The sequence below is a fragment of the Gossypium arboreum genome, chromosome 8 (assembly GCF_025698485.1).
Source record: "Gossypium arboreum isolate Shixiya-1 chromosome 8, ASM2569848v2, whole genome shotgun sequence".
In the NCBI taxonomy this organism is placed as follows: Eukaryota; Viridiplantae; Streptophyta; class Magnoliopsida; order Malvales; family Malvaceae; genus Gossypium; species Gossypium arboreum.
In genome coordinates this window covers 11792572-11819396 of record NC_069077.1, presented here as the reverse complement: position 1 = coordinate 11819396, position 26825 = coordinate 11792572, and the positions used below count along the sequence as shown (strand labels likewise).

The 26825-nt window shown below is 33.6% G+C and overlaps 1 protein-coding gene across 1 annotated transcript; it reads right to left on the bottom strand.

The window, feature by feature from the left end:
* Positions 1-1975: 1975 nt before the first annotated feature.
* On the bottom strand, positions 1976-2915 carry LOC108469204 (non-specific lipid transfer protein GPI-anchored 7-like). The gene is made up of 3 exons (XM_017770100.2): positions 2460-2915; positions 2309-2341; positions 1976-2228 (listed from the first exon to the last, which is right to left on the bottom strand). Exons 1-3 carry the CDS (start codon positions 2758-2760, stop codon positions 2146-2148), a joined length of 417 nt encoding a protein of 138 aa, XP_017625589.1. The 5' UTR covers positions 2761-2915; the 3' UTR covers positions 1976-2145.
* Positions 2916-26825: the final 23910 nt, after the last annotated feature.

The window sequence follows — 26825 nt, the reverse complement described above, 5'->3', positions numbered from 1 at the left end:
ATTTACAATCACCCATGGCTCGATGATGACTTGAATTTCTATATCACTTCTATGCCTCTTGATGGTATGGACAATTTATTGGTATGTGACTTGCTCTGGGATGATCAATGAGGTTAGGACTAAGGCTTGGTCGAGGATGTGTTTTCTCCTTGTGATGGGCAGCGGATTATGGCTATTTCGCTTAGCTCGTTACACCCCCAATAGGCTTATCTAGCACTTTGATAAGAATAGTGTATATTTGGTTAAGTTCGTCTATCGACTTACTTTCGAGTTGTTCATTGATTCACTGGTCAATAGAGTGGGGGGACCTTGGTTGTCTCTTTAGAATGCTGATATTCCGCCAAACGTAAAAGATCTTTTATGGGGTTGTCTTCGTAACTTTCTTCCGACACGTTGTGAGCTTATTCACAGGGGTTACGTGTTGTCGATTGACTGTCTTGGTTGTAGATAGGTTGAGGATATCGACCATGTACTTTTAGGTTGTGCTTTCGCGGTTTAGGTGTGGTTGTTATCTGCTATTGCAATTCCATCTCTCTTTTTCTAATTGGCTATTCTCGCTTCTATTTGGTGCTGATACTACTTTATTTAGTACAGTGTGTCACTACTTGGTCTCTCTGGTATTTCAGTAATTGGTTCCTATGGTGTGAAAACACATTTACCATGGCTTTAGCTATGGCTTTTGCTGCTCGCTTCAGGCAAAATTGGGCTACTCCGCGGTCGACCTACCAGCAAGTGCAGCCTACTACTGCTCAAGTTGTTGCTAGTGGCGTTATTAGTAGGTTTCGACCACAAGTTGGCTACGTCAAGTATGATGTTGACATTGCTTTTAGCGAAGACAGGCAACATGTCGGCTACGAACTGGTTGTTAGGGACAAGGAAGGTGCTTTCATCCGTGCGGTCATTAGCCATCCACCTGTTGTGGCTCGGACGACAGTGGACGAGGTTATGGCTATTCGAGAGGCTCTTCTCTTTAAGTCAGTGGGAAAGAGCAAGGTAATATTGTAGACTGATTGCCTTGAAACTTGTAGTGCATTGAACTCTGATAATCATGGTATTTTTGAATTTAATCTTCTTTGTGCTTCGTTGCGTCGTGACTTACATGATATATCTTTCTGTTGAATTAGTAGGAGAGCTGAAAAGGTTGCCGATCACCTTGCTCGGGTGACGTTGCGTCGTGACTTACATGACATGATTATGTCTTTGTTCCGCATTTTTTGATACCTTAATTCGGATAATTCTCAATTGACTCGTGTTAAATTGGGTGTATAAAGAGAGCCTGCTGGCTCGAATTTAGTTTAGCCTTCTTTTTTTCTTTTTTTTAATTATTATGAGTTATTTGCTATTTTGATACTTTAATCTCAAAAGTGATTTGCAAAAGAAGAAAGAGGCTATCTAGTAACCAAAGGCCAATGAATTATTTTTAACTTAATTATTTTTAATAATAAATTAATTCATTTTTTTAAAAAAGTTAAATGAATGTATACAGTTCAATTTTCAATAAAGGAAGCTAAAGGGATTGTGTAAGGTTTGAGCCTTGGAATTTCAGCTAACACTTCAAATCAATGCAATCTTTTGTTATTATAGTCTTGGTAGATAACATATTCGTCAAAATTAAATAAATATGATTACCAATGCTAAAAGAATATTAACATATAACCGAACAAATTTACAAATAATTAAAATTTATTGATGAATAAATTAAAAAACGTTTTTATTATTTTTAATATAAAAGAATCAAATATAATTTATAAATAAAATAAAAACATAAATACTAGTATTATTAATTCAACAATAACAAATTTTAAACGGATTTTAAATAATTCATAAAAGAGTTTGTTAATGACATGCTCAGTTAAAGCTTCAACATCTTCTTCCTATAAAAAATAAAAACTGAACCATGTATATTTGTGCCCTTTAATATGGTAAGATTCAGTCTGATGGCTTAACCAACCAACGAGATGAGTTTATAAAAGGGTTTGTGATAGAAAGTAGAAACACTGGCCAACCACTGATATTACACCAAGCAATTAAATTACAAGCAAACAGTTAAAAATCTCTAGAGATATTCAAACTGGGGTGCCTAGTCTGAAGCATCTCTGTATTATTCACTCTGACGGGACTATTCCAAATAAAGAAATATCACTTTTAATACGGTGCTATAGAGACCAATACTAAGAATAAGGTGATAACTCCAGTCAATGCTATCCTGTCAGCACCTCCAGATTGTCCTATAAAATTTTAGCAACAATATATTAAGGTTGAAACAGTAAGCGCTAAAATTCATGCTATCTTTTATTTTTTCTTTTACCTGGCGGGGATGGAGCAGAGGTGGGAGAAGTGGCTTAACATGAAAAGCAAATATCATTAGTCTCTATTAAACGAAATATAAGAGAATTCTAGTATAGAAAATTAATCAAAGATTGAATAATATTGGCAGATAGGTAGAGACATTCACATACCGTTGCAAGCGCTGAGATCAGTACTGACCCCGCATTCACGAGAGATCCTGAGAGCTTCCGGGACAGTGACGTTGAAGGAAGCAAGTGTATTAGGGTCGTTATAGAGGTTGCAAAGGCAAGGAAGATCTTTGGCGACGGTTTGTCTGATCGGGTTACAGCAGTCGTCTTCAGGTTTGGCCGTGGCGTTGTTCAGGTAAGGATAACAGGACACAAGGTTCTGCGCACAACTTGCTTGCGCATAAGCTGAGGTTACCATCGTCCCCAAAATCACAAGAACCGCCATGATCAAAAACTTAGCCATGATTGTGAATTTCAGTTCAATTACGTGTTAGCTTTTCCCTGGGGTCTAGGTTTTCTTGCTTAAATACTAGTACTTAGGTTAAGCTGGCCTTTCCCTTCCTATATTTCCCATATTTTGGGCGAAGGAAGACATCATGGTATCATAAAATTGTGACGGAGGTTATTATATTGAGAGATAAATTTTATATATATATATATATATATATATATATATATTATTAAAAATAAACAAATTAATTCTTATATGATATATTAAAAAGTAAATTAATTTTTCCGTTAAAATTTTATCTATTTCTATTATTAAAGATTGGTCACTGTAAACATATGGCACACCACTTATAATTATCTCATTATATAGAGATGAATGAAAATTTTCTCAAAAAAGCTAATTTATTTTTAGATCTAATAAACAAAGATAAATTTATCAATTCTTTTAATAAATGAAGCAACATGCAATCAAACTCCTAATAGCATGAGTTTCTATGATATTTTTAGCATCAAAGTCCAAGTTTTAAGACTTGAGAGAATTCCTAGTATGCCTAATAATATCTATAGCTATATCTATAATGATAAGTCATTCGGATAATAATTTAATTGAGAAATGATTAAAACGTTTATATATATATAAATTTTATTATTTTGAAAGTATTTTATATTTTTATGTAAACTAATAAAAAATTAGATGATGAAATTTGAATTTAAAATATAATAAAATTTTAATTTTATTATTTTAATAAAAATTAATTTGATCGGTATATAAACTTTTATTATATTTATTATATTTTCTTGCCATAATCTAACTAATTCAATACAAAACTTATATCTTCCAAACTACTACTACTGTTATATTTTTAATTTAATCGAATGTCTTATTCCTAAAGTAAAGAAACACAGTATTTATTTCGTTTTAATGATTGCCTACTTCCTGTAAATAACACATCAAGTCAAATCCACTTTGACAAGTATATGATGGAAGGATTAGACAGTTAGCCTGGGCGAAGTTTTTTAATTCCTACAAGTAAGATTAAAGTTTTAATAACATAGTTAAGAGGTTTTAGGCGTTGTTTTTATAATTAAATGAGATTGGTTGGTTCTACTAATTGAGTATTGAATTAGTCGAAATATCTTTATGAAATAAGAGATTAGCTAGTTGGATCGGTCGAGCAAATTGATAGATTTAGTTGATTATATTTATTGAATTAAATTTTATTCTATTTTTAATAATTTATTAGATTAAATTAAATAAATCAATTGAATCAAGAATTATTGGTCTAATTGATTCAATCACCAGATTAATTTTAAAAATATTAATTTTAAGATTATGAGGAATCAAATTCAAGTTTTATTATGCATGATTATTCTTTGGATTTATTCTAAATCTACCACAATAACTTTTAGTTGATTATATTCAGAATTTCAGTTTGAATTCATTCTAAATATAATTGTTTTCACATGTATTTTTGTAATTGTATTTATAATTATACTTACAAACAATTCCTTAATAAATTAGGGATATGATAGGTGTCTTTTTAATTAATTTTTATTTTTTAAAATATAATCTAAAGATAAATTGGATTTGAAATGAAAACTTCATTGATAACTTACAAGTACATTACACTTTCAATGAGAAAATTTAGATAGCATTATTATTCAAACATTGATATTGTTGAAAAAACAACTATAAATCTCTAAATATACTAATTTAAGAAAAATCCATTTTTAATACATAGGATAATCATGTTGAAGAAAGATTTTATTATTTTGTATTTTTCTAAAATAGTCGAATAATGAAAGAATCATAAATAAACTAAAATTTGAGAGATGCCATTTTTAAGAACAATAGTAGAAATTAATTGGGTTGAAATGTTGCAGAAAGGTATGGTTTTCTTACCTACATTATTGTTTAACTGATCGTAAATGGGTGATTACCTACCATGTTTAATATCACAGCAAGGCTCCCTTTCTTTAGTAGTAATTCAAGGCTGAAAATTAGGCGCATCAACTATTGGGCTACATAGATAGAATAGTGAAATGAATAGGCTTTTTAATTTAGAATTGTTATTACTAAATATACTATTATTGGAGTTTTAAAAAGTGGAAATAGAAAAATAATTATGTATTTTTTGCTATATAATATAAAAAAACATATGATAACTTGTTGACAATAATTATCCTTTAGATAATTTATGTTTTAATACTTGATTTTGACCTAGGTTACGTGTACTCCTTTAACCAGGATCCTATCTCAGCACAACTTTCAATCCTTCAATTCGGCCCACTTCCTGCTAAAATTAATTTAGAGGTTGAATTATTTTAGTTAGAAGAAATTTTGAATTGTTTTAAATTTAAAATGAATTAGGTAAATTTGAATTTGAGGTATTCTGGATTAAAAATCTTACAACCTCAACCAGGCTAAACCAGAGTTGGTAGGGTCCCGGCTCCTTTAAAATAGAAATTTTTTATTTAAGTCTTTTAAAATTTTTAAAATTTTAAATTAGTGAAGGTAAAATTATACTTTGATCCTCTAAAAATAATAAAATTTTGATTTAATCCTTTTAAAATTATAAAGATATAGGCTATTAAAATGGTGAAATTATATTTTACTATCGTAAAAATTATAATTTAATTTTGACCTCCTAAAAGATTTCCTCGTTTCGTCCCTAACCTCAACCTTGCAATCAGGTCAAGGCATCATTATATTTGTCGATATAGAGTAGTAGAAGGGTGGAGGAAAAGAGAACTACAGGAACTTCATACAAAGTCTTTCTTTCCTAATAAGTAGGTGGCAACTCTCTTATTTAGAGTTATTTTAATATAGTTTTATAATATTTTAGAAGCTAATTTTAACATTTAAATTAGTTTTTATTGCATGTTATAGTTTTTGAATCAATTATATTTTATTTGAATATTGTTTGTTTGTATCTTTTTAGAGTTAACTCATGTTTACTTGATATTTTTCTTTTATATTGTAGGTCTCGAATGGAGAATAGAAGACCTATAGCATAAAGTAAAAGGGATCGAGGAGAAGTCTTCCACTCCATCGGATTTGATTCAATGCAGTAGAGCATGATCTTGAATTTAGAAATTTTGGCAACAAGAAGTTTCCTCCACTGCAACTGCTGAGCTTGGTGGAGCGGTGCGATTAGAAACACTAAAAATAAGGGTGACAGGATTTAAGAGAAACAAAAAGGAGGAAAAGAGAAAGAACTCAACTTGGAGGCTAATGATTAATTCTCTCACACAAAGGAAAACTTCAAGCTTGCAAAGATAAGAAGAAAAAGAGACCTAAAGCTCTTGACATTAATTCTTTAACTAGTTTCTCTCTAGATTATTTCTTTTTACTTTTTATTGATGCAAGTTTGTTGTGAATCTCTATTTGTGTGGTATACTCAACTCATTATGAAGTAAACTCTATAATCTTGGAATAATAATGGATCCTATTTCTTCGTTAATTAATTTATTTTCTCTTCGATTGTTTCGATCTTTGCTAATTATATATTCAGTCATATGTTTATTTAATCTGCTTTTTTAGTCATCAAGTTACATTAATTTGAAAATATTGATTTTACTTGGAAGAGAAAATTAAGGTAGAAATATAGACTGAATAGATTAGGGTTAACTTTAGTAGCGCTGATGAACGAGTTAATTTGCTGTTAGGATAGGAATATACCTGAAGCCCAAATCAACCCAATAGGTTTGCTATTAGTGACTTCACCCAACTTGCCTATCATAGAAATATAGCTAATGGGAAAGGGGGGTTAACTTAACTAGATACTAAAAGGATCTAATTAATGCCATTGAATATCGGGTTAGTAATTACATAGATTGAACAATTGAATGATAGATAATTAATTAATTGGATTAAGTGAAGTTAAAAGTTTCAAGTCTTTAAAAATTGATTGAGAAATTTAGTGAATTTCATTGTTTTAGTTTAATAAAATCTCCATAATTTGCTTAGTTTAATTTTAATAGTAATTAGAATATATTTTCTTGATCTAGAATAGATAACATTGAATACTTGCTACTTAACAGCTTAAAATTTGATCATCATTGAGAATGATATTTTCTTATCACTTTATTAATTGATCAATATATGCAGTTGCATAACAAAGTTCCAATCACCAGCACGAGCGTGTGTGTGTATGCGCGCACGTGTATGTGTCAATTTCTTGGACAGGTGTCGAGTCATGTGATTTCACCTACATATGTGTTTGGACTCAATTCCCCAACTAGCTATAGTTCTACAATGATCTCCCATTTTGCATGATGATAAGTCAACATTATTTACAAGTGGTATGTGCTCATTGGTGATGTCTTTTCTTTTGGTGAGGAGGTAATATGTAAAGTCTGTTGGAAAAATTCAATTTTAAATTTTGATTTTGTTGCACAAAAAAAAATTATTTTTTAAAATCAAGCGGTTATGTTATTTAACAATAAACTTTTTACCATATTTGTACATGTGTTTTGGAATAGATAGTTTAAGTCTTTTCCTAGCTCTTTTCTAACATGATTTTCTCTGCTATACTCACGATGTAACACCCCAAGCCAGGCCTAGATGTTATAGCCAAATTTGAGAATTACAATAATACGTAGAGATCTTTACTTTCCAAACGTTGCTCAATACAAAATCGAAAATCAAAGTTTTATAAAATTCGCCACAAATCTTTGATAGAAAAACTTGCCACTTTTAAATCGTTTATGTAAATCTATCAATTACTAACTTAAAGTCTAAATTTTACTAAATCATTGCACTTATGTCGCTTGCTTTATAAAACTCGTAATTTGAATAAAACTTTGTAGAAAAAAATTTTAGAGTTGATAATTTGGAAACCGTGATCTTGATAAGTGAAAACCTATAGTTCGCCAATTGGGCATATTCTAAAACATTCGTTATAAATTTTCATATAACTCATTTTAAAATTTGCTGCTGAAAGTTCTTAGCTTGTTTTAGTTTTGAAAACCGAATTCTAATTTGTTAGCTTGTATTTTTTTTTCATTTTACGTTAAAACTTCTAAAAACTGATGAACAAATCAAAACCCAAAAACAAAACCAAATTAAAAAACATAGTCGAAAACCAAATGTCCAACATTCTTAATTAACATAAATCAAAACATATTTTTTGAAAGACCAATCTGGGTTCCTACTCATCGTCCAGTCCTAAGTCAGAAGTTCACCTGAAACGTATTAAACAAACAAGTAAGCTAAAAGCCTAGTGTGTGACTTGACCCACAAGCAAAATTCTATTTAACAAGCACATATGTAAATGTCACCACAAAATTTTTACTTATAAAATACAAATATCATATCAGAATATTGTATTACATAAAACATATATCAAATCATTATGTCATATTTCTAGAACATATTCCGAATCGGAATATCTTAATTTCATAAACATATGTCAGACCAGATTGTCAAATTTCCAAAAACACATATCATATCAGACCAGAATAAATGTAGATACAGATCCTACCCCCATCCGCTAGACACCAACTCTGACCAACCAATCATACCAAATAGGACTATAAGAGTCCATCTGTCCAATCACACCAATATGTGGCGGTGTGCCACTCACAATATACAGCTGAGTTTCCATATAGAAATTTAAGGTCTAGCTGCCATATATTTGCAGTAATAATTGCCATACAACACATCCTCCATGTCATAACCCACCCTAATGCATATGCAAAGTCACGTTAACATACATACATATCACATATGTTGCATGGCCTGCCCACATAAATAAATATTATATGGAGCGTAACTTACACATAACTTATACAGATCATAGCAAATCATCTTACATAGTCGAACCGGATAACTTATCGAAACAGATAACAGAATATTTATAATACACATAGTTTACAAAATAGTCATTATTAACTTAACGCATTATTATTATACTTATTGAAACTTATTTAACGTACCTCTTACACTTACCCATGTTTGTTTATTGAAACTTATGCTTTTCTAGGCCTATATAATGCCCATGGACCCAATTTATGAGTCCCTTAATCAGCCCCTAATCGGGCCTCCAAATTGACCCAAAAGGCCCACACGGCCTAAAAACTTAGCCCATGTGGTCCATACAGTCTACCCACACAATCTGCATGATTTCACACAGTCATGTGCCCCACATGGCCTGCATGATTTCACACGACCGTGTGCTCCACAGGCTTGTCACACAGGCTGTCACACGGCTGTGTGGCACTGGGCAGTTTTAAAAGATAGCCTAGTTTCTTGATTTAATCGAGTTTCAATCGAGTTTTTGGGTTGATTTCACACATTTGATGTTATTTATGGACAACCACACAATAGATCACTTCGAAAATTCTACATTCTACATTCAACATCAAATTGTACCAATTAAAAACCCAGAGATAAAAATCTGACACTTAAATTCATAACTTTCCCTTACAAAAAATCAGCCCCTAAAGCTGATATTCGAAAACTTACCTTGAAAAGCTGCCTATCCAAGCGCTTAATTCACTGGAAGTTCATCTAATATCCCACGCCCCTCTCCTATAAGAATGCAAAAAATTGTCAAACACTAAGTCCTTAACACACTAGAATTTAAACTCAATACCAACACAACTAAAAACCTTACCATCGAGAGAGGGAAAAAGAAAACGTTAACACTTACACTAAACTTACTTAACAACACCATGACCCACTCGTATGGATGAAGGACACAGAATTGATAGCAAGTTCGAATAACAAGAACCAATGAAATCAAGAAGAAAAATAAAAGAAACAAAAGGGAAATGAGAAGAAAGATAGAATGTGACAAAAATGAAGGAGTAATGGATTGTAACGCCCCAATTTTCGGGAATCCTGTGAATGTTGGCATAGGTTTAATTATGTTAGTGGGCCTCTAGAAAGCCCAAACTTAAGATAGAACCCGACAATTTTAGTTAATTTTTGTTCCGTAACAAAAAGGGGGTGAAATTATGAAATAGAACCTATGTGAAAATGTTTGAAAATGCTATAGGCTAAATTGAAGTGACCAAATAAATAGGAGTGCAAAATAGGAGGATTTGCATGACAAACCTCCCATTTTACATGAAGTGGCCAGGCATCATGTTGTTGTAGACAAAATGTACACTTGATATCCATAATTTATGGTACAAATTGATACAAATTGATAATAGGTTAGGTAAATGTTTCATGATAATAGGTTAGGTAAATGTTCCATGATAATAGGTTAGGTAAATGTTCCATGATAATAGGTTAGGTAAATGTCCCATGATAATGGGTTAGGTAAATGTTTCATGATAATGGGTTAGGTAAATGTTTCATGATAAGAATTTCATGTCTTTTGTATTAAAGAATTAAATGGATGAAATATGAAGTTTTATTAAAACAAAAAGGGGTGAAAAGAACAAAGTTTTGTCCATCTTTGTTCATCATAGCTGAAAGTTAGAGAAGAGAAATGAGAGGAGAAAGCTCTTGAGTATTCGGTCATTAGGAGGAGGAAAATTGAAGATAAGTTCTGTACCTTGCTTCTATTTTGAGGTTCATGAGTTCTTCTTGATTCTACCTTAACTCTTGAAGCATATTTTGGTTTTTAGTTGTGTTGTGAGCATTTAGTCATGAATTAAAATGAAGGAAATGGTTGTTGTTTCATGTTCTTTTGATGAAAAAATGGAAGATGGGTGAAGTTGAGCCAAACAAATGAGCATGCATATCCCTTAGATGTTAAAGAGAAAAATCAGCTAACATGTTGTGTTTTAAAATGATGAAATGAAGATTATAATTAAGTAAAATCATATATATGTGATGATTGATTAGTGATATACATGTTTAAATAACATGCATGTAAGGTATGTGTGAAAGAGTGATTTGGTAATAAATCTGCTTGGGACAAGAGCAGTAACGTGACTTTGGAAAATCACCATAAATTGTGGGAGATAAATTAGAAGCTGAATAAATTATGTAATTAAAGATTATTGAGTCTAGTTTCTAATGAAATAAACAAGAACATATTTTGAATTCTGTACAATGAGAAATTTGATTCGTAATGAAGAGTGGTCAGATTAGTCAAACAGTGAAACATGGGAAACTTTAAGAAAAATCTGGTATTGATTGGCCATACCAAAAATTCTGAAAATTTTATGGATAAAAGATATATGAGTCTATTTTCAGGGAAAATTAACGGCACTTGATTTGGAGTTTCGTAGCTCCAGTTATAAATAATTTAGTGACTATTGCTCAGGAAGACAGCTTGCAGTGAAATTATGATTATGTGGTAAACATTGACAAAAATTTGTTAATGAGTTGGTTATTGATTTCTTATAAGCTTACTATGATCTGTAGGTGTGGTTGGCGAATATTGTAAGGGGTTAATCGTAGTTTGTATTTGAATAGTTAGATTAACGTGTTAGTAATCCAATTGTAGGCGTTCGTGTGTGGATCTTGTCGAGATATCGTCGCAAAAGCAGTGTCTAATCGACACCTTCTCATGGACTAGATTGGCAAAAGCTGAAAAGCCGAAATGCCGAAAAGTCAGTATTTTGGGAATTTTCGAGTGTACGAATGCTCGTAAGATAGTTGGGTTTGTATATTTGGTAATCTAAAGTAATAAACTGCAGTATGCGCGATTTCGTACATTTTGATAATTTGGGCTTAATGGGCCAAAGATCGGGTTCATGGGCCAACGGGCCCAATTCAGTAAGTATGTGCGGTAAGTGTTCTGATAGTACGTAAATAGTTAGGATATGCATGAAAACCCTAAAAGTAGCTAAATTACTATAATACCCCTATGTATGGAAAATTACTGTTATACCCCTAGGTGCAAAATTACCGTTATACCCTAGGGTTAATTTTGGTGAAAAGTATGACGATCCGATTTCGTATGATGTATGCCATGATTATATATCATTGCATGGGGACATGGGTTATATTATGGAGGAAGCGTTCGGTGGCTATGCCACAAATATCGATCTGGTGGCTCGCCATAAATATTCGATCCGGTGGCTCGCCACATATATCGCTTCGGTGGCTCGCCACAATTATCAGATCTGGTGACTCATCACATTATTCGCTCTGGCAGCCATGCTGCAAATTCGTGGTGTGTAGCGGTTGGGTGGGTCGAGTAGTCTCCCACATGGTGTAACGCTGCACGGGGTGTTATGGATGAATCTGGGTTGGGTTTCGCATAAACATGTAATATCTGTTCGCTCATTATGGGCCTATGGGCTTTATTCGAATTCGCTCGGGCTAAGGCCAACTTATTCTATTTCGTGGTTTGAGTGATATAGGCTATGGTTGGGTTAATTTACACCGAGTTTCCCAAACTCACCTCTTTTATTTTCATCCACGTAGAAATCCCCAACCATAGTGGGCTTGGAGTCGTGAGGGAATTCGGAGTGGCCACCCGCTCGAAAGTTTGATTTTCTTCCGGTGAATGGACATCCTTTTATTTACGTTTGAAGTTTTGGGTTTTAAATGTAATAAGGCCGCTTAATTATTTTTGATGGTTTTAATATGTATTAGGTAATACTTATTTTAACTGTCGAAATTGGATAGCTTTAGGTGCGTTTTCAAAATAACAATTGATTTCAAAATAACACGACAACAAGCAAAGCTTAGTAATGAAAGTATTTTCCAAATTTAATCACTTTTCCTAAAAATGACTTAATCAAATCGGTTTCCTAGAAATATCCATGACGTTAAAGTGTGGCAATGGTGGTATGCATGTCAGGATTGGATCCGAAAGGAGCTTGGTACTTAGCGATCGATGGACTCACCACCTCTTTTAGGTTTCCTACCGGTGCATGACTTCCATTCACTTTAACCCTTAATGAATTAATCTTTTGAACATCAAGTACGATTTTCTGGACTTAGAATGGAAATTTTTTTTTAACGCTTTTGATGTGGCATGCCAGATCCGGCTATAACTTCTGGGCCGGGTTTGGGGTGTTACATTTAGTGGTATCAGAGCCCAGTTACAACAACTCGGCTGTGGAATGGGTTTACAAAAAAAAACAAAAATTTTCAAAAACAATTTTTTTTGCGAAAAACGCAATTTTCAAAATTTAGATCTTTAGAAGGTGGTATTCCGAATCTCCGGCCCAAGCCTGTAAGTATTACTCTGAACTCTTCTGAATATTTTTCTGACTTATCTGTCTGTACTGAAATCCTGCTAGGATACTCTAAATAGGATGATACTAAAACCATAGGAAAATCTGATAAGAGATCAAAGCGTAGCTAGACTTGATTCTGCGAAAACAAACTCGAACTCTTGTCTGATTCATAAAACATCTGTAATAAGCACTGGAATATTAATTCAATTCGTAATCAAGATAATACGATATGAGTACAAGAGGCCGTGGATGAAGCCGAGGAAGTGCTCGAGCGAGATCTTCGTCTTCAAGACATATACCGGCGGTAGATGCACCGGTACCACCTGCAACAGAGGTAGAGTCTCATGACCGCAGTACCAGGGATGATGCCCTGTCACAGACAATGCTTCGTGTTCTGGAAAGGGTTGTCGGGACAAGTTCGGGCAACGGAATTCGAGGATCGATTTCTAAACGACTCTAAGCCAACGGAGCGGAGATCTTTAGGGGTGTGTCTGGTATCGCCTCGAATGTGGCAGAATATTGATTGGAGGCCACGTAAGCATTATGGACAACTTGGACCGCTTCCGAGGAGATTGTGAGTGGGGTATCTGTACTAAGTCCTTTGGGTCACTTTCGGTTAGGGTAGACAAACTGTATAGGAATGTGCCCTTAGAAACTCAAGGCAAGGTTTTTCTTGGAGATCTGATGGAGTTACCGTTCCGAGAGTTTGACCTCATTCTGGGAATAGATTGACTTGTTAAGCATAAGGCGACTCTGGATTGTGCTGCTAGACGAATGGTGTTAAGAACTACAAAGGATGAGGAGGTTATGGTGATAGGTGAGAGAAGGGATTATTTGTCCAATGTGGTGTCGGCATTAAGAGCCGAAAAGTGGATTCGGAAAGGTTGTGAGGCCTAATTGGTATTTGTAAGTCAGTGGGAAGAGAAGGGACTGACAGTGGATAAGGTTAGGACCGTAAAGGAGTTCCAAAATGTTTTTCCGGAGGAGCTTCCAGGATTGCCTCCGAATCGAGAAGTTGAGTTTGGAATAGACTTGTTATCTGGAATGGCGCCTGTGTCTATCGCACCGTATAGGATGGCACCGAAGGAGTTAGTAGAGTTAAATGCTCAAATTTAAGAGTTGTTGGATAGGGGCTTCATTAGGCCAAGCGTGTCTCCATGGGGAGCACCGGTGCTATTCGTGAAGATGAAAGATGGTACAATGCGGATGTGCATTGATTATCGCCAGTTGAACAAACTGACAATTAAGAATAAGTATCCATTGCCAAAGATTGACGATCTGTTCGACCAGCTTAGAGGAGCTTCTGTATTTTCTAAGATCGACCTCCGATCTGGATATCATCAGTTAAGGGTCAAGGAGGCAGATATCCATAAGACGGCATTCAGGACTCGGTATGGTCATTACGAGTTTTTGGTTATGCCATTTGGGTGATTTAACGCCTCTGTAGCATTTATAGATCTGATGAATCAGGTGTTCCAACCATTCTTGGATCGATTTGTAGTCGTCTTCATTGATGATATCCTGGTATATTCTGAAACTGAAGCGAAACATGATGAGCATCTCCGTATAGTGCTGCGAGTGTTAAGGGAGAAGGAACTCTTTGCGAAGTTCAGCAAGTGTGAATTTTGGTTGAGGGAGGTAACCTTCTTAGGACATGCGGTCTCTGCTGATGGGATTAAGGTGGACCCTCGGAAAATTAAAGTGATTTTGGAGTGGAAGCCGCCTAGGTCAGTGTCGGAAATACGGAGTTTCCTAGGGTTGGCAGGATACTACAGAAGGTTTGTGGAAGGTTTTTCTGTGATGGCAGCACCTCTGACAAAACTCATGAGGAAAGGAGTACCATTTGTATGGACTAAGAAGCAGCAAGAAGCTTTTGAGAAGTTGAAGAAAGTTCTGACTGAAGCACTTGTGTTAATTTAGCCGGAGTCTGGGAATGATTTTACTGTGTATAGTGACGCATCACACGTGGGTTTGGACTGCGTGTTAATGCAAGAGGGTAAGGTGGTTGCATATGCATCACGACAACTTAAGCCTTATGAGGGGAACTATCTGACTAATGATTTAGAGTTGGTAGCAGTGATATTTACACTTAAGATTTGGAGACATTATTTGTACGGAGAAAGGTGTATTATATACACTGACCATAAGAGGCTTAAGTATTTGTTGACTCAGAAGGAGCTGAACCTTAGGCAAAGGAGATGGATTGAGTTGCTTAAGGATTATGACTGTTCGATCGAGTATCACCCAAGCAAGGCTAATGTGGTAGCCGATGCTCTAAGTCATAGAGCTGTATCTGATCTGAGAGCAATGTTTGCTTGTCTGAGTCTGTATGATGATAGAAGTCTGTTGGCTGAGTTGCAAGTAAGGCCAACCTGGGTGGATCAGATTAAGGAAAAACAGTTGAACGATGAGTCTTTGGTCGCTCGTTTTCAACAAGTTAAGGAAGGGGAAACTTCTGAGTTTGGGAGCTAGAAGAGACGATGCAACAGCAATACCCTCATCTGTTTGGATTAGGTAAATTTCAAGGATGAAATTTCTTTAAGGAGGGTAGAGTTGTAACGCCCTAATTTTCGGGAATCCTGTGAATGTTGGCATAGGTTTAATTATGTTAGTGGGCCTCTAGAAAGCCCAAACTTAAGATAGAACCCGACAATTTTAGTTAATTTTTGTTCCATAATAAAAAGAGGGTGCAATTATGAAATAGAACCTATGTGAAAATGTTTGAAAATGCTATAGGCTAAATTGAAGTGACCAAATAAATAGGAGTGCAAAATAGGAGGATTTGCATGACAAACCTCCCATTTTACATGAAGTGGCCAGGCATCATGTTGTTGTAGACAAAATGTACACTTGATATCCATAATTTATGGTAAAATTGATACAAATTGATAATAGGTTAGGTAAATGTTTCATGATAATAGGTTAGGTAAATGTTCCATGATAATAGGTTAGGTAAATGTTCCATGATAATAGATTAGGTAAATGTTCCATGATAATGGGTTAGGTAAATGTTTCATGATAATGGGTTAGGTAAATGTTTCATGATAATGGGTTAGGTAAATGTTTCATGATAAGAATTTCATGTCTTTTGTATTAAAGAATTAAATGGATGAAATATGAAGTTTTATTAAAAGAAAAAGGGGTGAAAAGAACAAAGTTTTGTCCATCTTTGTTCATCATAGCTGAAAGTTAGAGAAGAGAAAGGAGAGGAGAAAGCTCTTGAGTATTCGGTCATTAGGAGGAGGAAAATTGAAGGTAAGTTCTTGGTATCTTGCTTCTATTTTGAGGTTCATGAGTTCTTCTTGATTCTACCTTAACTCTTGAAGCATATTTTGGTTTTAGTTGTGTTGTGAGCATTTAGTCATGAATTAAAATGAAGGAAATGGTTGTTGTTTCATGTTCTTTTGATGAAAAAATGGAAGATAGGTGAAGTTGAGCCAAACAAATGAGCATGCATATGCCTTAGATGTTAAAGGGAAAAATCAGCTAACATGTTGTGCTTTAAAATGGTGAAATGGAGATTATACTTAAGTAAAATCATAGATATGTGATGATTGATTGGTGATATACATGTTTAAATAACATGCATGCAAGGTATGTGTGAAAGAGTGATTTGGTAATAAATCTGCTCGGGACAGCAGCAGTAACGTGACTTTGGAAAATCACCGTAAATTGTGAGAGATGAATTAGAAGCTGAATAAATTATGTAATTAAAGCTTATTGAGTCTAGTTTCTAATGAAATAAACAAGAACATATTTTGAATTCTGTACAATGAGAAATTTGATTCGTAATGAAGAGTGGTCAGATTAGTCAAACAGTGAAACATGGGAAACTTTAAGAAAAATCTGCTATTGATTGGCCATGCCAAAAATTCTGAAAATTTTATGGATAAAAGATATATGAGTCTATTTTCAGGGAAAATTAACGGAACTTGATTTGGAGTTTTGTAGCTCCAGTTATAAATAATTTAGTGACTGTTGCTCAGGAAGACAGCTTGCAGTGAAATTATGATTATATGGTAAACATTGACAAAAATTTGTTAATGAGTTGGTTATTGATTTCTTATAAGCTTACTATGATCTGTAGGTGTGGTTGGCCGAATATTGTAAGGGGTTAATACGTAGTTTATATTTCAATAGTTAGATTAACGTGTTAGTAATCCAATTGTAGGCAGTTCGTGTGTGGATCTCGTCAAGATATCGTCATAAGCATGTGTGTAATCGACACCCTCTTATAGACTAGATTGGCAAAAGCTGAAAAGCCGAAATGCCGAAAAGTCAGTATTTTGGGAATTTGCGAGTGTACGAATGCTCGTAAGATAGTTGGGTTTGTATATTTGGTAATCTAAAGTAATAAACTGCAGTACGCGCGATTTCGTACATTTTGATAATTTGGGCTTAATGGGCTAAAGATCGGGTTCATGGGCCAACAGGCCCAATTCAGTAAGTATGTGCGGTAAGTGTTCTGATAGTACGTAAATAGTTAGGATATGTATGAAAACCCTAAAAGTAGCTAAATTACTATAATACCCCTATGTATGGAAAATTACTGTTATACCCCTAGGTGCAAATTACCGTTATACCCCTAGGGTTAATTTTGACTGAAAAGCATGACGATCGATTACGTATGATGTATGCCATGATTATATATCATTGCATGGGGACATGGGTTATATTATGGAGGAAGCGTTCTGGTGGCTATGCTACAAATATCTGATCTGGTGGCTCTGTCATAAATATCTGATCTGGTGGCTCTGCCACATATATCTGATACGGTGGCTCGCCACGATTATTCAGTATCCGTGACTCGTCACATTATTCGCTCTGGCACCATGCTGCAAATTACGTGGTGTGTAGCGATTGGGTGGGTCGAGTAGTCTCCCACATGGTGTAACGCTGCACGGGGTGTTATGGATGAATCAGGTTGGGTTTCGCATAAACATGTAATATCTGTTACGTTACATTATGGGCCTATGGGCTTTATTCAGATCAATTGCTCGGCTAAGGCCAACTTATTCTATTTCTATGGTTTGAGCTGATATAGGCTATGGTTGGGTTAATTTACACATTGAGTTTCCCCAAACTCACCCTTTTATTTTCATCCACGCAGAAATCCCCAACCATAGTGGGCTTGGAGTCGTGAGGAATTCGGAGTGGCCACCCGCTCGAAAGTTTGATTTTCTTCGGTGAACTGGACATCCTTTTATTTACTTTTGAAGTTTTGGGTTTTTAAATGTAATAAGGCCGCTTAATTATTTTTGATGGTTTTAATATGTATTAGGTAATACTTATTTTAACTGTCGAAATTGGATAGCTTTAGGGCGCGTTTTCAAAAAACAACAATTGATTTCAAAATAACACGACAACAAGCAAAGCTTCCACAATGAAAGTATTTTCCAAATTTAATCACTTTTCCTAAAAATGACTTAATCAAATCGGTTTCCTAGAAATATCCATGACGTTAAAGTGTGGCAATGGTGGTATGCATGTCTAGGATTGGATCCGAAGGGAGCTTGGTACTTAAGCAGTCCGATGGACTCACCACCTCTTTTCCGGTTTCCTACCTGGTGCACAGCTTCCATTCACTTTAACCCTTAATGAATTAATATTTTGAACATCAAGTACGATTTTCTGGACTTAGAATGGAAATTTTTTTTTAACGTTTTTGATGTGGCATGCCGGATCCGGCTATAACTTCTGGGCCGGGTTTGGGGTGCTACATGGATGGTTGTTTTGGAGAGAAATTTGGGGAAGTAGATTTGTTTTTAACTAATTAAAAACTACTCATTGCCCCCACTAAATCTGATTAGTTACCTTATCTGGTTTTTCCCAAAGAGTTTAAAACGAAAAGAAAATTCTCAGTTTCACGCACAGAGATTCGAACACATGACCAAAAGATAAGCTGACACCTTACCACTGAACCAATAGACTCATTCTGATATAACTTGCACAGAAATAAGATTTAAGCCAAAAGACTAGAGATATGAATTGAGCTAAAAATTAACAAAATTTCAAGGGAAATGATTCAAACCCAAAACCTCTCACACACTACCCCAACTGTTACACCCCTAACCTGTATCCGTCGTCGGACTAGGGTTAAAAGGCATTATCGGACATATCGGAACATTTCGCATACATTTCACAAACATCATAACATCATAGTCAAACATCAACATAAAGTCCCTTTCTTAGGTCAACAAGACCTTAAACAAGCTTTAGGAAGAGGTCGGGACTAAACATAGTAGAAACAAAATTTTTCAAAACTTAAACATTTTCTAAGTTAGAATGGTCACATGCCCGTGTAAACAGGCCGTGTGCCTCACATGCATTAGACACGCCTATGTGTCTAAGTCGTGGCAAAATAGGGCATACATACTGACTTGTCCACACAGCCACAAGACACGCTCGTGTGCCAGGCCATGTGAAAATTAAGGAGGCTATTGACTTAAGTCACACGGCCAGTCACACGTACGTATGTTTAGCCCGTGCTCGAAACTGACTTGGCCACACGGTTTGGCACATGCCCGTGTGTACGATAGTGTGGTTTGCCCAGGCTCATTTCGAAATGGCCTTCGAGCAATACGGTTGAGACACAAGCCCGTGTCTCAGATCGTGTGGACAAAAATAGGCCATTTACAAGGCCAATGTGCCACCCATTTGGGTCCTCCCTACAATCATATAATAAGCATCAATAGCATCACAAATTAAACTAATTTCAACCACAAACATACATCATTTATGCCATACCATTACCAACCATTTTCATTGCTTAAATCCATACCAAATTATACCAATTCATAAACCAAAAATCATACTAAAACATATGTTTCATAACTACAATTCATTTCATACATTCTCATACCAAAACTTTACCAAATTCCGAAATAGGCACATACCAAAAACTTACCAAATTGACCAATTCTCTTAGCCATCCATGAACACATCATAACATACCATTTCTTAACACAACTTAATCTAGCCATATCACATGGCATGATATATACATCACAAAACATACCAAAATAGTCCTAACCTATACATGCCATACTTTGATATATAAATTTACAAAAAGGGTACCAAAATAAGGTTCGATAGTGTGGTGATGTTCCTTGACGATTCCCAAGCTCCCGGTAGCTTCGATATCTAAAAATATTTGAAAACACACATAAAGTAAGCTTTCAAAAGCTTAGTGAGCCATATACAAATAAACTTATCACATAACATAATTTAAATTCAATTCAATCACATAGATCATGGCAAGGCATAATCATGTATCTATAAATCTCATATAGCTCATACATATTTCATATGTCCATATATGTTCAAATACTTACCTTTTATTCTTAATCATGATATACATTTCAAACGTACCTGAGTTGATACACAACCACATAATTACTCGTTTCTCTAAATGCCCGTTGAACCGTATGGAATCAAATAGGATACGTGGATAACTTGGAAAGCTCATACAATGCCAACGTCCCAGATGTGGTCTTACATGTAATCAAGTATCGATGCCAATGTCCCAGACAGGGGCTTACACGAAATCAAATACAAAGTCGACGTCCCAGACAGGTCTTACACGTAAATCTTAAACCGATGCCAACGTCCCAGACGTAGTCTTACACGAAATCACATATTGGAAATCCTATGTCATGACATATGTATCCTAGTTTTATACCTATGGTTCGTACGAGACTTTTCAAACGTCGTTGCATTATCAGAACTTTCTCGGATTTCACATATTTCACTCTCAAATCCATTCATCACAATTCAAATATCTTATAAGTAATTCATAATTCAATTCAATACATTTATTTGTATATCAACTTACCTCGTATGTACTCAAATGAACGGAATCGACTACTCGACGACTTTCAACTTTTCCCGGTCTAATTTTGTTTTCTTTGGTTCTTGATATAAACATATTAAAATTTGACTTATTCAATCTTACATTCATTCAAAACAATCCATATACACACATTTAGGGCATTTTACAAATTAGCCCTCACATTTACACATTTTAACATTTTAGTCCCTAATTCATAAAATCACAAAATACACAAAATTTCCTTATACACATGCTTAGCTAAATTTTCATGGAGTTCATATAAGCCCACATATTTCATTTATTTCACATTTTAGTCCTTCAATTTCTCATTTTCACAATTTAGCTCAAAATACTCAAATTCATCAAAAATCCCAATACAAAACATAGTAATCTAACACATATATTTCATTTTCTATCATCAAACTTCATAAAACTCATATTATCAACAATGACATAACTCAAAATCATAATCAAATTCAAAAATTGAGGCATGAGCTTGAAAGATTACTAAGCAACGATCACAAAAAACGTAAAAATTATAAAAAACGGATAAAAAACCATACCTTAATCATCAATTTCCTTAGCCGAACCAGAGGAAGCTTATTTTCTTTCTTTTTATTCTTCAAATTTTTGGCAACATGAACATAAATGGCCTAATTTCATTCCTTTGTTTTATTATAATTATCATATTAACCAAATACCAATTTTACCCTTAATGAAATAACATATAAAACATTAACATTAAGGCCATAAATGTCCACTCATAATATCAATGGCATAATAGCAACATAAAGACCGTACAATTAAAAAAGCCATAGCAAATAGGTACTTTTAACATATAACATGCAACTTTTACATTTTATGCGATTAGGTCCTTTTTCTAAATTAAGCACACAAACGATCAAATTTTCACACGAAACTTTCACAAATATCAATTCATATATTATAAGCACGGAAAATAATATTAAAACATTTTTCTAACTCAGATTTGTGGTCCTGAAACCACTGTTTCGACTAGGGTGTAAACCGGACTATTACATCAACCCTCAACCACTAAACTAAATTCAATTATTTTTCATAATTGTCACAATCAAAGCTAAAGAATCCGGATATGACCACTCTTGGTTTCACTAACCCAATTTCTTTTAACTCGAGATGTGACACACAAATTGATGAACACAACAAAAACTTTTATTTATGTTCCAGTGGGGAAGATCAATATCTTTTTATGAGCTAGAAAAAAAAAACTCTCTTAAAGTTAGAATTTATTTGCAAAATGATCTTTCTAAATTTTGACAAAGTGTTGGCACTTAGTTTTGAATGTTTTTTGATCTAGCCCATGATCTCTATTTATAAAAAAATCACAAAAGTCTTTGTTGAATAAGAAGAAGTAAAATAACAATATTTTAATAGAAAATACAAAAAATTCCCTACTAGAATATGTATGGGAGGCAAAACCCTTTTTTTGGGAGCTAGGGTTGTCATCCATCCTATGTGAGATGGGCTATTGAATCTGTCTCATATATTGAGTACAACTATATGTGTTATTTAGATCTTTAAGTATCTCATATAATTTATTCAACTAAATAATTAATTTCTATTCTCAAAATAATTAATTTATATTCTCAAAATATTAATTATTTAAAATAAATTTAATTAAAATTTCCAAATTAAATTATTTTTCAATTAATTTTAATGAAATTAAAACTATAACCACTTTAGTCTAATAGCAGATTAGGGCTAAATTAGGCAAATATGCCATTTTTTAATTGGCCAAATAAGCCTTTTTTTTTTCAAAATTTAAGAAAATAGATTGATTTTGGAGAGAGTGAGTGAAAGCGCATTCAGTTGTGCGAGTCCAGCTGTGCGTGCTTTCCTCCAACGATCATTTGTTAATGTCCACAAGCCCATTTTCTTCCGAAAAGATGCCATGATTTATATTTTGCCGATATGAGACCATTACCTTATAAACCTATCCTCTGAAATCAGGTTCCTAGGTGATTGAGCTTTATGCAGTCACGAGTGGAAGTCTACGTAGAGATCTCGGTTGACAGTTGTTATGAGGTCATGGATCAAAGTGTAATAGGGGGTCCAATTGATGATCGTTGTGTGGGCACGAGCTCAAAATTTTTGGATACCAGGAGATGTTGCCTTATAAATATCATACAGAAGTTTGAGGGCATAATCATAGGGAAAAACTATGGGGCTTCCTGCTATAGTCTATGTATTTTTTTTCTCTATCTTCACGCAACCAGTATCATTAGCCTTCCTTCTTATCCGAAGGCCAACATTGTCATGGACGCAAGAGATCTCTCAGGCGGTAGCTATTGTATCGATGGAGTAAAGGTGATGCTCCTTTCGGGACGACAACGATTGCTGTTATTAAACAAACCATTAATAACTACAACCATTGTCGCGTCGACCCGAGTTTGACCTCTACTTCTGCCAAAACATCCGCTCTCCACTTGAGAGCCTCTTGTATCCACCTCGGTGTTAGCCTTCGGATAAGAATGAAAGGTTAAAGATATCAGTTGCTTGGAAATAGAGAAAAAAAAATTAAGTTGATTACACTGGAAAGCCCTTCGTTTTTCTTTATGATTATGACCTCAATTTTATGTATGTTATATATAAGACATCATTTGCGGGTATTCAAAAAGCTTGAACTCGTGACTGCATAACGACCGTCAACTAGCCCCAATTACACTCAAACTCGTGACCGCATCACGGCCTTTGACTGAGACCTCCACTTAGACTTTGACATGTGATCGAATCAAGCACTATCACCCAGAAACCTTACTTCCATAGGATGGGTTTGTGTTATCGCATCCTCGACCCTTCAAACCTACCTATAAACTTTCACAGTTTTACTCCTAAAACCCTAAATTCTAATTCTGAAACAAAAAAACCCCTAACTATAATCTTAAAAAAAAAACTCAAAAATCAAAGGCCAAGAAGAGTGTGTGAAAGTAAGTCTCTCTCCGAAAATCACTTTATTTCTCTAAATTTTTTAAAAAATAACTTATTTAATTAATTATAAAAAATAGCAAATTTGGCTAATTTAATTGCGATGAATATATATATATATATATTGTTTTGTTTAGGAAGAAAGTAAAGAAGAGCAGGAGAGAGTGGGACCAAAGGACTATTGGGGACGCGAGCCATTCAACAAAGGTTAACGTAAAAGCAAAAATTCTGTTTTTGATTATTAGTTATTTCTTTTGGATAGATTTATCATCTCTGTATGGGCAAAAAGATAAACCATAGGATACAAATTAAAGACTTATTAAATAAATCTTTTAAGAATAATTTCTTCCCAATATATATAAAAGTTTACTTTTAGAGTACGTAATAGAAAAAGTAGTCGTGCTATTATCAATTGAAGAGAGAATCTATTTATATTAATATAAAAATTTGAGTGGTTTTATATTTTTATATTATTAATATTTTAATAATTTAATCTTTAAATTTATTAAGATATTTATATTTGTTATGTATGTAAAATTTTGAATTGATATGATATTTATATAATATTAATTTAAAATATTATTTATATTAATATATATATATTTAATGTATTTTTGTATAAAATTAATAGTTGATTTTTTATTTTATATCAAATTTGATATATATAATCTATCTGAATGAAACATAAAATATAACAATTAAATTAAAAAATAATAATCGTATAAAAATTATAAAATTGTATAAAATTTAATATAAGTGAATCTTATCTTATAACAGTTCAAGGTTTTTTTTATTATTAAAATATTATAAAAATAAGAATTAATAACGCAAACCTTCCTGGTGAAAAGTTGCAAATTGCAAAACAAGTTTTTGAAGCTTATCCCACTCCTTTTTTTTATGGAGTGTAGTGTTCAATCTTATCTCCTCTTCCTCACACATTCCAAAAGCTCAGTCTTTGAATCATTTAAAAGATAAGTTTTCAGAGTTCAGACTCAAAGTGGGAAGAAAACTTTAAAAGTTCCTCATATTTGGATGTGATTGTAGCAAATATAAGTAGTATTAAAAGTATTTGAAAATTATGAATAATTCTTTTCTATGTTTAAAAATAGAAAATCAAATTCTATTTAAAAAATTATCAAATTTATAAATGAATTACTAGTTTTGTGATACACTTATTATGTGGGTCAAAAAATAAAAATATCATAAAGTTAAGTTAAGCAATGATTTTATTGAGATTTCTTTTGAGAAGGTAACGAGGTTATGGTTGTGTTGGGAAGATTTTTAAAATCTTAGAATATTTAGTTTCAACACCCATTTTAAGTTTTGAGAGTGATTTTTCATTTTATTTAAAAATATATAAATCACCTATATTACTAAACATGTTACTTTTGTTTTATAGTTTTGATTTATTTCAATATTACTTTTAATTTATTTGTTATTTTTAATTAAGTTGATGTCTAGTTAACTTGATATATCAACTTGGTTAACTCTCAAATTAAAATATCATAAAAAATATAAAATGAGGATTTCTTAAGTCTCAACTTATATAGAACAATGGTTAAAACTCTTATTAAACACCTATTTGACACCGGTTCAAATTGTGTAACCTCTATTCCCACCCCAATATTCAATAAAAGAGATGATGTAACTTTTGGTCATTGAATTTGACAATTAGATTCATATTGCCCCTGAACTTTTTTTTATCCACTTTGACCATTAAACTTGAAAATCGTGATTCATTTAAACCCATTTTATTATTGATCGTGAAAAAAATGGGATAATATAACTTTTGGCCTTTGAACTTAGCAAGTAGGCCCACACTAGCCTTTGAACTTGACCACTATATTCACCTTTGTACCTGTATTTTTTTATCCATTTTGAACTTGACAACTAAGTTCATTTTGATCTTTAAACTTGAAATTTCTAAAAGTTTAATGATGTGACACTTTGAGTTTAAAAATAAAAAAATATAAAAATATTTAAGAACCAATATGAACTTACTTATCAAATTCTGAAACTAAAAGTTACACACTCTCTTAATAAAAAAATTAATATCTTTTTAAGTAAATCTCATTTCAATAAATCATTACAATTACTAGGACAACTTTTAGTTTTAATTTATTTTGTGAAAGATAGGACATTTTTCTTTATATAATCCTATATAAATAGTATGTATATATATAATTTATATTATATTAATTATTTTACATTGATATTCACTAATTATTATGCTCAATTTATTAATTATTAAAAATAAGAAAAATTAAAATTGAATAGTAAGACTATTTTTTTTAGAGTATACTTATGTTATGGGACTAGACCTTTCGTCTCGCAATCCGCATGGCTTTAGGTGATTCTTTCGCTTCAAATGTGCCTAAGTCAATTTAACTCTGGAAAAAGTGAGAATTCTCACAAAATTTCTCTAAGGCACTGAATTATAGTGGAAGCAAACTTGAATTGGAAAGGCAACAAAGAAAATATAATGAAGGAAAGTAACACACCAAGTGTTTGAGTAAATATTCGAACTATGAATGAAGTGAAGTAATTACAAATGAAGGGGAAGACCTCTATTTATAGTTGAGCTCCCCAAAAACAAACAGTGTAACACCCCTAACCCATATCCGTTATCGGAACAATGTTATAGAGCATTACCGGAGTTTATAGATCAATTACAATTAATTTATGTCATTTACTATTCATTTCTGAAAATAAATCACAATCAATCATAATGTTCCTCATATGGGTCCTCGAGGCCCAAAATACATATTAGAGTCGAGTCGGGACTAAACTGGGATCACATAAAATTTTTCGTGAAAATTCAAAAATTTTTTTAGGTGCAGGGGACAAACACCCGTGTGGTCAGGTTGTGTGGCTCACACGGCCAATGGCACGCCTGTGTCTTAGGCCGTGTGGCATTTAATGTGAGGCACACGGCCGTGTCCCAGCCCGTGTACATACCCATGTAACTCTCTAACTTAGGTCACACGGCCAGCCACACACACGTGTGTTAGGTCGTGTGGTTAATTTTAATTTTTGAAATTTAGGTGCAGGTTTCACACAGCCAAGACACATGCCCGTGCGCTAACCCGTGTGTCACACACGGCTGAGACACACGCCAATGTGATCAATTCTGAGCATTCTGTTTCTAAATTTTAAAATGCATGGGACACACGGCCAAACCACAC

Excerpts from the sequence above, each read along its gene's own strand:
- LOC108469204 (XM_017770100.2), bottom strand. The coding sequence starts at position 2,760 with ATGGCTAAGTTTTTGATCATGGCGGTTCTTGTGATTTTGGGGACGATG. Across the intron at positions 2,342-2,459 it reads TGATCTCAGCGCTTGCAACG|CCACTTCTCCCACCTCTGCT; the intron begins GTATGTGAATGT and ends TTTCATGTTAAG. Across the intron at positions 2,229-2,308 it reads CTCTGCTCCATCCCCGCCAG|GACAATCTGGAGGTGCTGAC; the intron begins GTAAAAGAAAAA and ends AAAATTTTATAG.